The sequence below is a fragment of the Acytostelium subglobosum genome (genome assembly GCF_000787575.1).
Source record: "Acytostelium subglobosum LB1 DNA, scaffold: scaffold4, whole genome shotgun sequence".
In the NCBI taxonomy this organism is placed as follows: Eukaryota; Evosea; class Eumycetozoa; order Acytosteliales; family Acytosteliaceae; genus Acytostelium; species Acytostelium subglobosum.
In genome coordinates this window covers 200611-214973 of record NW_012236528.1, presented here as the reverse complement: position 1 = coordinate 214973, position 14363 = coordinate 200611, and the positions used below count along the sequence as shown (strand labels likewise).

Sequence of the window (14363 nt, the reverse complement as noted above, 5' to 3'; positions counted from 1 at the left end):
TACATGTACCAACACTTTGTCGTTAACTTTGTTATCATTTAATATCTATCTGTATACAGATAATACAACAAAGACAACAACAACAACAACAACAACGTTGATGTTTGAGTTGAAGACAGGAGGTGAGTGTTCATTCCATTCCCAGCCTGGATAACCCCCACAACTGCACCACCACTCACTACCACCTCCTCTTCCACCACCATTCACACTCACACAACACACAACAACAAACATTAGTTATTTAGTCAGATTGATTGGACATGATCGTCGTGGAATTGAGTTCAAAGATCTGTATCCATTCAAATAATAGGGTTTGGTGAAGGAGTGCGAATGAGAAATTGCTTTGATCTCTGGGGGATCAATCACTCACAAAGACATTTTATTTTGAATTATATTATTTGAGTTTGGTGTTGAACTTTATTCATTGTCTGTCCACCTTCGCACCCCACACTTCACCAACACTCTTTCACTATCTCTTCACCTCTCTCACTCACTCACCAATACATTCATTCATAACAAAGTATCCACCACCACTAATACACATATTATTATCTCTATCAAAGGTATGTATGTCATACAAGTCATTGCTAAGCATGAATGATGTCATCAAATAGTGTCAATGATGAAGGTGTGCGCGTTACTATTCCCTGACGTTAGGACACACATTCATCCAACATCAATCGATCATACTCAATTCAACTCACCTCACTCAAACATCAAACTTAGAGATTCAACTTCTAACATTATATTACATCATTTACAAATAATCACAGTTTCAACCTTTAAATCAATCAATCAAACAAAGATATATATATATATATATAGCAGATAATGTCAGCACAAACATCAACTACATCATCAAATAAGAGCGCAGCCTATGATTATCTAATCAAACTGCTGTTGATTGGAGACAGTGGAGTGGGAAAGAGTTGCCTGCTGCTTCGTTTCTCTGAGGACTCCTTCACACCAAGCTTCATCACGACAATCGGTATCGACTTTAAGATTCGTACGATCGAGCTCGAGGGCAAGAGAATCAAGCTACAGATCTGGGACACTGCCGGTCAAGAGCGTTTCAGAACCATCACAACTGCCTATTACCGTGGTGCCATGGGTATCCTTCTAGTATACGACGTCACTGATGAGAAGTCCTTTGGAAGTATGTGTCATAGGGACTATTCCGCGACCAGCATACCATGATCACTAACACTCATACACTCATTCAATCAATCATAGACATTAGAAATTGGATTAGAAACATTGAACAACATGCCACCGAGTCAGTTAACAAGATGCTTATTGGAAACAAGTGTGATCTGCCGGAGAAGAAGGTTGTTGATAGCTCGCGAGGAAAGGCCCTGGCGGACGAGCATGGTATCAAGTTCCTAGAGACCTCTGCCAAGAATAGTATAAACGTCGAGGAGGCCTTTATCACGCTTGCCAAGGACATCAAGAAGCGTATGATTGACAACAGAGACGACATTGCACCACAACCAGACAAAAACACTGCCAACCTAAGCAGTGGCAACACCAAAGCAAGCAAGACCACCTGCTGTGGAAAATAATCAATCATTCAATCATATATCCAATCAATCAGTATCAGTATTAGTATTAGTATTTATAGTAGTAGTGTTCAAAGCTAACCAATCAATCAATCACAATCATCGGTATCTTTGGTGTAGGTCGACAATCCAAAGATGTCAATCAACAACCTCCTCATCCTCCCCTTCATTGCCAACCAATTGATCAATCAAACAAAGAAAGGAACAACACTTTGTCCACATGATCATGTGTCATCAATAACAATAACCTTATTATTATTATTATTACTCCAAGCGTGTCCAACTCATTCATTCATTCATTTTGATCACTCACTCAATCAATCAATCAATCAAAAGAGATAGATAATCAATCAATCAATCAATCAAAAGAGATAGAGAGGATGGAGTCATTGCCTTATGTGATCATTCGATCAATCATTGAATTGTTGGATAAAGATGTGAATCAACAGAATAGCTTGGACGGTGTCTGTTTGGCGATGACCTGTAGATATATGTATAGGACATGGGACAAATGTACATTGTTGTCAATGTCCGCGCCTCAACATCTCTTGTCAGCACTTGGAATGAATGATCATGCCCCGAGTAACAAGAAGCCAATACTATCATTGATAATTGGTGATGGCAATGACGACGACGACGATGACGATGATGATGAGCTGCCATCAACTCTTCAGTCATTAACTTATGGTAAATGGTTCAACAATGACATCTATCCAGGATACCTACCAGAGTCATTGACATTGTTGCGGTTCGGCAAGATGTACAACCGACCTCTTGTCGTTGGCATGCTGCCAGACGCCCTCAAGACATTAGCATTTGGTTCGCACTTTAACCAGATGATCGAGGTTGGTGTCCTGCCCCAGTCACTCAAACGTCTTACATTTGGCAAGCGATTCAATCAAACTCTGGCAGCAGGCATGCTGCCCGGATCGCTGGAGTACCTAGGGTTTGAGGGAGAGTATGACCAACCCTTTGAGAGTGACACGCTACCTCAATCACTTCAAACATTGCGGTTCAGCGAGATGTATAACCTCCCGCTCAACATAGCCAACCTCCCCGCATCTATGACCACATTGGACACGGTAGACATCTTGGACCCGGCATCACTACCTCCGTCAATCACGACCCTTAGCCTACGAAGCGTGCCGACTCCACAATGCAACTTCCCCAACCCGAGACTCACCACCCTTCTGTTCAGGGAGCGCTATCGCTTCGGTGGTCACCACGATATGGTGATTAACGACCCGGTGCCCGACAGACTCCCAGACTCAATCACGTGTTTGCATCTCAACAGCAAGTTTAGTCAACCATTGGTGGCAGGCTACCTGCCCAACTCAATCTTACATCTGTCCAACTTTTACAACGGGGACCATCCCTTGCTGATTGGCGCGTTGCCCAGCCGACTCAGATCCCTTTGGTTCTCGCCCGACTTTAACCTGCCGATTGAGTCTGGGGTGCTGCCAATCAATCTCACCTCGCTTCAGTTTGGTCTAAACTTCAATCAACGTCTGGTGCCCGGCATCCTTCCACCATCACTTGAAATTCTAGACCTTGGCTACTCGTATGATCAAGAGTTGACAGCTGGCGCACTGCCACCATCACTCACTCATTTGACGCTGAGCAAAGACCTGAAGGACACGGATGTCGTGTTGCCAAACAGTATCAAACATCTGGACATGATCACCAACAGGAATATCAACATTATCAATGCGCTGGCCAGTTCGATTGAAGAGGTGACGGTCATCTACTACCATGTGAGGGATCTGGAGCAGGACCATGAAATGTCAGGCGTGTGTGGAGTGGCGCTAAGCGTGTTCAACGCCACACTCATGGGCGACTTTAACTTGTGTTCGCCCGGCATTACTCCAGCAATGCATTCCTTTCAAACATTTTCCAGGCTGTTTCCCAATGTTCAAACTTACAACTTCATCATCAACAGGGATCAAGAACCTGGAATATTCAAAAGGATTGACGACACTACTATACTCCATCTATCTCCAAAGGGTCGTGTATACTTTATGTCTATCAAGCCATAGCCAACCCATAAACTATCACCTCATCAGTGAGTCAACTCACTCATGACCTCGCTCAGGAGTTCATTCTTTCATTCTTTCATTTTGATCAATCAATCAAACAAAGAGATAATAGATAATCAATCGATCAAAGAGAGTAAGGTGAGGATGGAGTCATTGCCTTATGTGATCATTCGATCAATCATTGACATTTTGGATAAAGATGATAAAGAGCACAAGAGGTTGGATGGTGCCTGTCTGGCAATGACTTGTAAATACATGTATTGGATATGGTACAAATGTACATTGTTGTCAATGTCCACACCGCCTCAACATCTCTTGCAAGCACATGGCAACAACCAAGTGAATGATCATAACAGGAAGACAATACTATCATTGATCATTGGTGCTGACCATGATGATTATGCTCACGAAGATGATGTCCAACTGCTTCCTTCAACCCTTCAGACATTAACTTATGGAAGGAAGTACGACAAGGTCATCTACCCAGGTAGCCTGCCAGACTCATTGATATCGTTGACACTCAGCAAGAAGTACAACCATCCACTTGTCGCTGGCTTGCTCCCACTAGCCCTCCAGACATTAGTGTTTGGCTCGCACTTTAACCAGATCATTGAGGTCGGAATCTTGCCTCGATCACTCAAAAAACTTTCATTTGGAAAGCGATTCAATCAGTTGTTGAATCCCGGCACTCTGCCCGCATTGCTGGAGCACCTAGTGTTTGAGGGGCAGTATGGCCAACCCTTCGAGAAGGACACGCTGCCCCAAACACTTCGGACATTGACCTTGATGAAAGATTATAATCTCGCCCTCAATAAGGCCAATTTGCCCGCATCCCTGACTGCTTTGGAGACGGTGGACATCTTTGACCCGGCATCACTTCAAGCCTCAATCACGACCCTTGGCCTAGGAGGAGTACCTCCTCAACACACCTTCCCCAACGCGATCACCAAACTTGTTTTGGGGGAGATCAGCGAAGACGAGGACGACGACCCAAACATTTTGGTGCCCGATAGACTCCCAGACACTATTACCAGCTTGTATCTCAACAGCTGGTTTAGGCAACCAATGGCAGTGGGATACCTGCCCAACTCAATCACACATCTGTCCAACTATTGGAATAGGGACAATCCCTTGCAGACTGGCACTCTGCCCAGCAAGCTCACCGAACTCATGTTCAACAGCGAATTCAACCAGTCGATCGAGCCTGGCGTACTGCCCGACTCAATCACCAAACTCCAGTTTGGGGACTACTTTGATAAGTGTCTGATGCCTGGCTCCCTTCCACCATTACTTAGATGGCTGGACATTGGATACTCGTACAATCAAAAGTTGGTGGCGGGCACATTGCCGCCGTCGCTCACTCAACTGAAACTGAGCAAAGCACTGAAGGGAGGCACGGACGTCGTTTTGCCAAACAGTATCAAACATCTGGACCTTGATTACAACAGACACATCGGATTCATCGATACGCTGGCCAACTCGATTGAAGATGTAGGGTTCTGCTTCCTCTGGATATATGATCTGGCGATTCAACACGGCCTGCCTGGTCCGTGCAGTGTGGCTGTCAACGTGTTAAACGCCTTTGTAATGGGCAACTTTCCCAGTATTGGCAATCGAACAATGCACTCATTTCAAACATTGTCCAGGCTGTTTCCAAATGTTCAAACATTCAACATTCTCATCAACGATGATATGTCGGAACCTGCAGTATTCAAAAGGATTGACAGTACTACTATCCTCCATCTATCTCCAAAAGGTCAGGTATACTTTATGAAGTAATCTACAGACACATAGCCTACCCAATAAATCATTACCCTACCTTACCCTCTCCCTTGACCTAACCCCAATCTTTGAATTCAAAAATTCAAATTGTGCGCCTTTATTTTATAACGGTTTTCTGGAAGTTGTAAGAAGAACAATGAAGTGTGTGTTTGTGATTGAGTAGTCTTAATTATTATTATTATTATTATCCTTTAAAGATATATATATATAGGTAGGGCATTAGTTTAGTTTATAGATAATGATGATGATGAATACAATGGACTACTTAAGAGGAGTACCCAACACATCAAATGAAGACGATCAACAGGATTTAGTCGACTATGAAGAGGTATGTTTGGTCCACAATCATCTCAAAGTGTTGACAATCGAGGGAACAAACAACATGAGTACTGACATTCAATCACTCAATCATTCAATCATTCAATCATGTGATACACAAACACAATTATAGCTTATAAATTACAAGACACTACTGTTTGAGAAGGAGTATGAATGCTCCAGTCTCAGCCTTGACCATCTGGTCGAGATACAGAATCACAAGAAGACACAATATCAGTTAAGTATGTTGTTGTTGTGTGAACCATCCATTTACTCAACTCAACTCAACTCAATCAACTCACTCACACATCTTTCATACCCACCCACTTATAGTGATGAAGGACTATGACATTGAAGAGATGAAGGAGAGTTATCAATCACACTTTGTCAATGAAGTTAGATCAATGATTGTATGTTAGTTCATGGAACATTACCATGTGATCAATCACAAGCTAACCTGGAATGATTCCACATCACTCCCCAATCCCACACATGACCAATCAATCAATCAAAGACTGAATACAACGAAAGCAAACAATCACAATATGAGAACTTACTGTCGATATACAATGAGACAAAGGAGTTGTTGGAGGACCAGATTCTGATCCAGTATCAAGAGTTGGAGTCATCCGCCGCCAAGATGAAGGAACTGGAGAGAAAGAATATGTTGCTGATCCAAGAGTCCAGCGATGTGGACGCCGACCTCAAACAACAGATCCAGGATCTTACCGAAGAGAACCAGGCACTCCAGGACAAGCTGACCAAGACCACCACCAAGGACACAAAGGACTCGGCCAAACTGAAGCAGGAGATCGAGAACCTAAAGGGTCGCCTCAGCGTCATGACCACCCAACACGACAGTCTGCGCGACATCAACGCGTCGCTCACCAAGGAGAAGGAGCGCCTCATCCAGGACGTGTCCGAGGCCAAGGGCGAGACTCGTCAGAAGAAGAAGGACACTACCGATCGTCTAAAGGACGAGGCCGCTCGCGCCAAGGAGAAGGCCGATCGCGCCAAGGAAGAGGCCGACAACATGCGCGAAGAGTGTGCCACCGCGCGCGAGCGCATCAAGGAGCTGGAGACTTTGCTCAACGACAAGAAGTCCACGGGCAAGCGTGAGGACTCCAAGTGGAAGGCTGAGCGCGACAGACTGCTGGAGGACATCAAGGACCTGAAGGACGAGATCAAGGAGGGCAACGCGCTCAAGAAGCAACAGGCCAAGGAGTTTGTCGAGGACAACCATAACCTGCGCGAGCAGAACGCTTCGCTCAAGGACCGCATCAACCTAATGACTCTGGAGATTGACAATCAGGGCGAGAAGGAGGGACTGATCAGCGACAAGTTCCGCATCGAGAATGAGAAGCTGTCTGGCCAGCTGGAGAAGTCGCGCACCGCACTCGCCGACGAGAAGGAGAAGCTCAAGACCGAGCGCGCCAAGGCTAAGGAGGCAGTGGCCGCCTGGAAAAAGGAGATGGCTGCCCTTCACGAGACCAATGAGACCCTCGAGGATAAGTTGGCTGCTGCTCAAAGAGACTCAAGCAACAACACTGAGGAGAAGGAGAAGCTCAAGACTGAGCGCGCCGCATTCAAGTCCAAGGAGGCCGACCTCAACAAGCAGTTGGCCGAGTTGCAAAAGTCGTACAACTCGATCGAGAAGAGTTTGGAGGAACTCGAGCAGGAGAGAGGAGACCAGCTCTCCCAGATCAAGACTGAGAAGGAGAAGCTCAAGACTGAGCGCGCCGCATTCAAGACCAAGGAGACCGCTCTCAACAAGCAGTTGGCCGCCATCCAAGATACCAACAGCGAGCTGGAGTCCAGGTTGACTGCATTGGAGTCATCTTCATCGAGACAGACAGAGTTGGCCGCAGAGAACACCCGTTTGAAGACCGAAGTCAAGTCACTCAAGGCTCAAGTTGCCGAGGCTGTAAAGTCCAAGCCAATGCCAGTTGCCGCCGCTGAGGTTGAGGAGGAAGAGGTTGCCGAGCCACCAGTCAAGACAACCCGTACAAGAGGCGCTTCAAGGAAGGCTGCTGCTGCTATTGCAGAGATCTCACAGGTCGAGGATGAGGAGGAGGAGGTTGCCGAGCCAGAGCCCGTCAAGACTATCAGACGTGGAGGCAGGAGAGTCACCATCTCGGACAAGGTTGAGCAGCTCGAGATCCCCACTCGCGAGGCACTCAAAGCTCAATCTGAGGAGGCTGAGGAGCCAGAGATCAAGGAGCCAACAAAGAAGAGGAGGTCCAGTGCCAAGGCCAAGGACGAGGATGAAGTTGTCGATGAGGTCATCAAGGAGAAGCCAAAGAGAACCAGGACTAGCAGTGCCAAGGCCAAGAAGGTGGACGAGGATATCGAGGAAAAGGAGGAGGTTGCCGAGCCAGAGAAGGAGAAGCCAAAGAGAAGATCATCCAGCAAGTCACAAAAGGTTGAGGAAGTCGAGGATGAGGAGGTTGCCGAGCCACAGAAGGAGAAGCCAAAGAGAGCCAGTCGAGCAAAGGCTGCCGACAATGTTGAAAAGACTGAGAAGCCAAAGAGACAATACAAGAGAAAGCAATTGGCAGATTCTGATGAGGTCGAGGAGGCCGTCCAAGAGCCAGAGAAGCCCAACAAGAAACAGAAGAGGTCCAGCAAGTCAGCCCCAGTTGAGGAGGACCACGTCGACGAGAATGTTGAGGAAGAGGTCGATGAGCCCGCCAAGACCAAGAAGCCAAGGGCCAGGAAGTCCACCACACCCACTGCCAAGTCTGATGCTGCCGAGAAGAAGACAGCAGCATCCGCCAAGACCACCAAGTCGTCGACCTCTCGTGGCAAGTCAGTCACCGACGATGACGAAGAAGACCAAAGCATCAGTAACAAAGAGAACGTTGTCAACTACAAGTCATCGTCCTCGTCATCCTCCTCCCTGCTGTCCAAGAGCGCCATGCCCTTGTCCAACAACTTTAACGCATCCAACATCATTTCGACCACAACCTACGTGCCCAAGACAACTTCATTGCTGCCGATGGGCAGATCATCCAATCTCAAGGATCTCATTCTTGGATTCAAGATTCCAGTTCTTTCCAACATGGGCAAGTGATCGATCCATCTCTCCAATCACTCATCCATCCACCATTCACTCAATCATTCAATCAATCATACTCTATCCATGTCCTTGGGGTGACCAAGTACACCTTGTAATAAAACGATATCAATTAATCAAACAATCAATCATCATGTGGAACTATTTCAATCACTCACTCAATCAATATCTGGAATTATTCCAATCACTCAATCAATCCAGATTATTATAAATATAATTATGTACATAGTTTATTTACTTCTTGAGGGTCTGGGACAGCCATTCCAGTCCTTCATACATGCCAGCACCAGTTGTGGCAACTGTTGGTTGGCAGTACCACTTCCTATCTCTGATTTGATTCAGGTTGAGCTTCTCCATCACTTCGGCAATGGTAGCAGCACCCTTCATATCCTGTTTGTTACACATTATCAAGATGGGAGCACCTCTCAATGACTCATCCTCTGAGAACCTGGCAATCTCCTCTCTAGCCTCATCGAATCTCTCAATATCAGTAGAGTCCAGCACAAATATAACAGCACTTGAGTTCTGGTAATAATGTCTCCAAAGTACTCTTATCTTATTCTGTCCACCAACATCCTACATGTGATGTTATAGTTTGTTAGTAAGTCGTCATTATACCAATTTGGCAATACAATTATTCATAACATACCCAAACTGTGAAGCTGATATTCTTGTACTCGATAGTCTCGACGTTGAAGCCAATAGTTGGAGTGGTTGATACTACTTCACCAACCTTTAGTTTATAGAGCATAGTGGTCTTTCCAGCTGCATCAAGACCAATCATAAGAATTCTATGACTCTGCTTTGAATCGAACAAGTTGTATATTCTAGTGATTAATTGTCCCATTATTAGATGTTTGTTTGTTAATTTAGTTTGTTATTTAGATAAGTATGTATTATGATATTAAATTGATTTGATACTTACATGAACCATTATCATTGTATTATTTATACTTAAGAGTATGTAATAGTCTATGAGTCATAGTCTGCAACTTGGTTAACCATTGTAAGCAATTCACTACACTTTGGCAACGATCACTAAAACACACCTGTTGATTGAATGTGGCAAATGCCACCTCAGCACTGCAACCCAAAACTCGAAATTTATAAGTTTGGTTCAAAGAGATAATAACTACCCGAAATGGATAATTATTATTAGTTCAGCTTTATAGATAAATAAATATATGGTTTGATATACTTACTAATTTATTTATATATTATAAGTTGTTCCAAATATATATATATCTGTATGCTAGGGATAACTTGTCAAGTAAACAGTGATGACTTCAGGTGGAACAATCAAATGATTCATAATAACAACTAAATCATAATATCTATTGTGATATCCTCTATATCTATGATATCTATTATCATCTATATTTTGAGTTACTATTGTTCTTGGGTTTGTATAAAGATCAATAACATCATCAATTAATATATTTCTTTGTACAAGTCTATCTAAACAATGAGGTGTAAAGCATAATGTTTGTCTAAAGTGTATATGTCTCATCTTCCACAATTCATTCTTTCATTCAATCATTCATTCAATCAAATAACTCAATGAAGAGTTCGAATGATTGGTAGAACTTGAACATCCGGTTACAAGAACTCACTTTCTCGAGATCTCTTTTTTACCAATAATGGTAATATGTAGTGTAGTGTACAATACTTTAATAGTTTAATTATATATATTATGGGATCAATCATCTTCAATCGATGGATGATCATCAGCATTTGAACTATTGATTAATGGTTCATTCTCAACTTCGCCATCATCATAATCATCGCCAATGTTGTCATTGATACTGTTAACAACACCAGGTACAGCAACAACTGCACCGCCTCCACGACTGTTGTCATCTTGAGGGAAGTAATGTGGCTTCTGGATTGAGTCTCGACCAAAGTTGACGCGTATCTGTGATGTGTAGGCTGGACGAGGTGGCATCTTTCTAAACAGTATAATGACAAATGTCGAAGGGATGATCTCACTGATTGCATAGTACATCATGATCGATACGCCATTCACTGTGATTGATCCCTTGATAGTGATGGTCAAAAAGATGAGCGCTCGAATCATGAATGAGATGGTGCACAACACCGTGAACATTGTGACCTCGATGAGTTTGCGTCGTTTCTCATGCGAGTTGATTGGATTGCGCTTCAGTTTGATAGATAGTTTGATGCCATAATATGTGAATCCAATGCCAGCCACCAATGACACCACTGCGTAGAATCCATTGTCCACGCGATCCATCTCGTCATGCGTGCTATCAGACAATGTAACGATCAATATCCAAATGACAATCTGGACTAAATACACCAAACCAGTGACAACCAAGAATGCCGGTCTAACCAAACTCCTATATATATGTTGCTTATTCCTTGATTGATATACTATTTCAATCCTATATATATATTGTATGGATGATTGTTAGTTAGTAAGTTGAGCGACTGACGCGTGGATGTAACATCCATGTGGCGTCTGGCCGCATTAAATTATAATTTACCAAAATAGAATGAGTAGACAAAAGGTTGTGAAGAAAGTTATCGAACCAAGATCATCCAATATAGTGAAGGCTTCAACATTGAACATTCCAATGTTAAACGTCAATTCTGTATCAATAAAGCATATAGTTACAAAGAATGCCACTCTGACTATATTTATGGGTTGAGGGTTGGTGGTTTGGGCAAGGGTTAGGGCAAGGGTTGAGGGCTAGGGCGAGGGTATACATACAGGCTGATGTTATAAATAATAGAAAGAGGAATGACTTTTGAGTTGTTATACGTCTAAGTGGAAAGCCAAACAAATGTATTCGCACTAGTTGTACAAACGATGAAAGAGACAACAGTACATATACAATTGACAACAGCAGGAATATAGGCCTCTGGTTTTGTACAATGATACTATCACTGTTGTCTAATGTCATTGTATCTCTGTATCACTATATCTCTATCTCTATCTCTGTATAAGTATGTTTGAAATTGAATTGGTATGGAAGTGACACCGAACTGAAACCAAAGATTGATCAATCAAAACACCCCAGGTCGTTGCATCTGCCAACGAGATCTCGTTTTGATTTTTTTTTTGTTGATCACAACGACTCATAGGCCTTGTGTGTGCGCTCTGGTGAGTCCTGGGAATGAATGGTGTTGGCGACCATAAAGGGGACCAACCTTGCATCTTACTGTTATCTTATCTTTTTAAATTAGTGATGGGATGGGGTCAGCAGTATCTGCTGATGCATCACATGATTACTTGGTTTATTGGCTGTTATCGATTGCCCACTCCTTCGTTTCCTTGCTCTTTGCCACCTCCTTTCTCCTCCTACTTCTCACTCGAATTAGTTGTTGGATTGATTGATTGATTGTTATTGATTGATTGTTGTTGATGTTGATGTTGATTGATCAAACTAGTTTCTCGTCGACTGGCTCCATTTGATCATCACTGTGATCATTGTTTGTTCCATTCTCACTTGTTGTCTTTGATTCACTCTCAAGTGAATTTATGCTGTTGTCATTGTTGTTGTTGCTTTCATTGTCCATTCTTATTATGATGTTGTCTTCGTCTTTGTTGTTATCGTTACTACTGCTGCTGCTGTTGTTGTTGTCATTGTCCAATGATGGATGATCGGTACCATTACCATTGACTTTCTTTCCACCAGTGGTAGTGGATGTGCTATTGCTAATACTGTTGCTACTACTATTCATATTGTTGCTATTGCTGCTGCTACTCGATGATGAGGACTTTGACTTTGAGTCCTTTGATCTACTCCTCTTCTTGTCCTTTCTATCTCTTTCCTTTGATCTGTCGCGATCACGTCTATCTCTTGAGCGATCGCGTCTCTTGTGCGACGACCTGCTGTCTGACGAGTGATGGTGGTGATGATGATGTCTCTCCTTCGACCTGGACTTTGATCTGCTCCTCGATCGATGCGATCTGTCCGACGAATGGTGGTGGTGATGATGGTGATGTCTCTCCTTGGACCTCGATCTTGACTTTGATCTCGACCTCGATCTGGACTTTGACTTGGAGCGCGACCTCGAGCGGTCTCTGTGATGGTGTCTGTCGCGCGACCTGTCCCGCGACTTGTCTCTCGATCTGTCTCTGGATCGCGACCTGTGATGATGTCTGTCGCGCGACCTCGACCTCGACCTGTCCTTTGAGCGATCCCTCCTGCTGCTGCTCTTCTCGTGTCTGTGTCGCTTGTCACGTCTGCTCGATCTTGATCTCGACCTTGACCTCGATCTTGACCTCGACCTCGACCTCGACTTGGAGCGGTCGTCGCGCGACGAGCCGTGATGTCTGTCCCTCGACCTGTCTCTGGACCTGTCTCTGGATCGCGACCTATTCCTGCGTTGCTTGGGTGATTGGTCGTTCCTGTCCCGTGATCTCGATCTCTTTCTCTTGTTGTTTGGACAGTCCTTTGCAAAGTGGCCGTTCTGTTGACATGAATAACACTTTATATCGGCCATGTGATTATTGTGATTGTTATTATTATTGCTGTTGTTGTTGTGATTGTTGTTGGACTTTGTTGGTGCTGTCGCTCCTGCACCTGAACCCGATCCTGAGCCACCAGCTGCAGCTCCACCTCTAGAGTTTGACCATTCAACTGCGATCTTTGATCCAAGCAGTGTGATACCTGAATATGTATATACATTAAGTCAGTATCATATCTCGTGTCGCTATTGAGCCATTCGAATAAACATACCATTTAAAGCTTTGAGGGCATCATCGGCATCACGTCGTTCTTTAAAGTCGATGAAGGCAAAGCATCTTCCGCTAAACTTCTTAACGTCATTCCTTATTATTGGACCATACTTGGCGAATAGGTCGTTCAAGTCCTTTGTCGATGTCTCGCCAGAGAGTCCACCAATATACAGTGACATGTTGATTGTTGTTTGTTTAACTTTTTGTTCGTCTTATGTTTATAAGTAGATATTAATGACTACCTATACTACTATTATACTATTAGTGGTATATTATTATTATAATATATATATAATAATAACTTGATTGAAGTTGATTGATTGTGTTTGTTTGTTTGTTTGTTTGATTGAATGCTCTTGCAACACGCGAATGTATTCGAATGAATGAATGAATGTTCTCACTCTAATGTGAGTGAATGAATGAAAGAGTGTATGCTTGAATGAGCTTAGTGAGTGAGTGGGCTGGGGATCACAGTGACCCGTTCATTGCAAAGTACTACTAATATATATAGTAAAGTATATATCTTGTAAATATAAATATATATTGCTTATATTTATATCTTATATCTCTATTGGTTATTATTAAGTTGTATGAGATTTAGTGAGTGATTAAGTGATTGAGTGAGCGTTATTGTTGGTGCAGTGGAATGAACGAAAACAACACAGATGATTGTGCACTCAACTGAAATTGGAGCACGTTTTTGAGACAGAGTCGTCTGACAAAAAAAAAGCGACAAAACTTTTAGACTTTGTGTGGAATAATCTTGAGACACCTCGGACCTCGATGATGGGTTTTTTGAAGATATAATAATAAAAAAATCAGATAATAAGACACATTGTAATAATATTATTTGTTAGTTAGTGTACATTTTATTACATAACTTT

The 14363-nt window shown here is 43.3% G+C and overlaps 7 protein-coding genes across 7 annotated transcripts; 4 read left to right on the top strand and 3 right to left on the bottom strand.

Moving 5' to 3' along the window:
- Window positions 1-831: 831 nt before the first annotated feature.
- SAMD00019534_022440 (hypothetical protein) lies at window positions 832-1562 on the top strand (the record flags this gene model as incomplete). The annotated part of the gene is made up of 2 exons (XM_012901542.1): window positions 832-1156; window positions 1234-1562. 2 exons carry the CDS (start codon window positions 832-834, stop codon window positions 1560-1562), a joined length of 654 nt encoding a protein of 217 aa, XP_012756996.1.
- A 512-nt stretch (window positions 1563-2074) lies between these two features.
- SAMD00019534_022430 (hypothetical protein) lies at window positions 2075-3589 on the top strand (the record flags this gene model as incomplete). Its single annotated transcript, XM_012901541.1, has 1 exon — window positions 2075-3589. A coding segment is annotated over one exon (1515 nt), but the record flags the coding sequence as incomplete, so codon positions are not given.
- Window positions 3590-3778: 189 nt separating this feature from the next.
- Window positions 3779-5332, top strand: SAMD00019534_022420 (hypothetical protein; the record flags this gene model as incomplete). Its single annotated transcript, XM_012901540.1, has 1 exon — window positions 3779-5332. A coding segment is annotated over one exon (1554 nt), but the record flags the coding sequence as incomplete, so codon positions are not given.
- A 292-nt stretch (window positions 5333-5624) lies between these two features.
- SAMD00019534_022410 (hypothetical protein) lies at window positions 5625-8768 on the top strand (the record flags this gene model as incomplete). The annotated part of the gene is made up of 4 exons (XM_012901539.1): window positions 5625-5705; window positions 5829-5937; window positions 6029-6105; window positions 6210-8768. The coding sequence occupies 4 exons, from the start codon at window positions 5625-5627 to the stop codon at window positions 8766-8768; spliced, it is 2826 nt and encodes a 941-aa protein (XP_012756993.1).
- A 243-nt stretch (window positions 8769-9011) lies between these two features.
- On the bottom strand, window positions 9012-9633 carry SAMD00019534_022400 (hypothetical protein; the record flags this gene model as incomplete). The annotated part of the gene is made up of 2 exons (XM_012901538.1): window positions 9012-9347; window positions 9421-9633. Coding segments are annotated over 2 exons (549 nt in total), but the record flags the coding sequence as incomplete, so codon positions are not given.
- An 837-nt stretch (window positions 9634-10470) lies between these two features.
- SAMD00019534_022390 (hypothetical protein) lies at window positions 10471-11698 on the bottom strand (the record flags this gene model as incomplete). Its single annotated transcript, XM_012901537.1, has 3 exons — window positions 10471-11176; window positions 11279-11426; window positions 11506-11698. 3 exons carry the CDS (start codon window positions 11696-11698, stop codon window positions 10471-10473), a joined length of 1047 nt encoding a protein of 348 aa, XP_012756991.1.
- A 484-nt stretch (window positions 11699-12182) lies between these two features.
- On the bottom strand, window positions 12183-13691 carry SAMD00019534_022380 (hypothetical protein; the record flags this gene model as incomplete). The annotated part of the gene is made up of 4 exons (XM_012901536.1): window positions 12183-13017; window positions 13150-13237; window positions 13349-13411; window positions 13481-13691. Coding segments are annotated over 4 exons (1197 nt in total), but the record flags the coding sequence as incomplete, so codon positions are not given.
- Window positions 13692-14363: the final 672 nt, after the last annotated feature.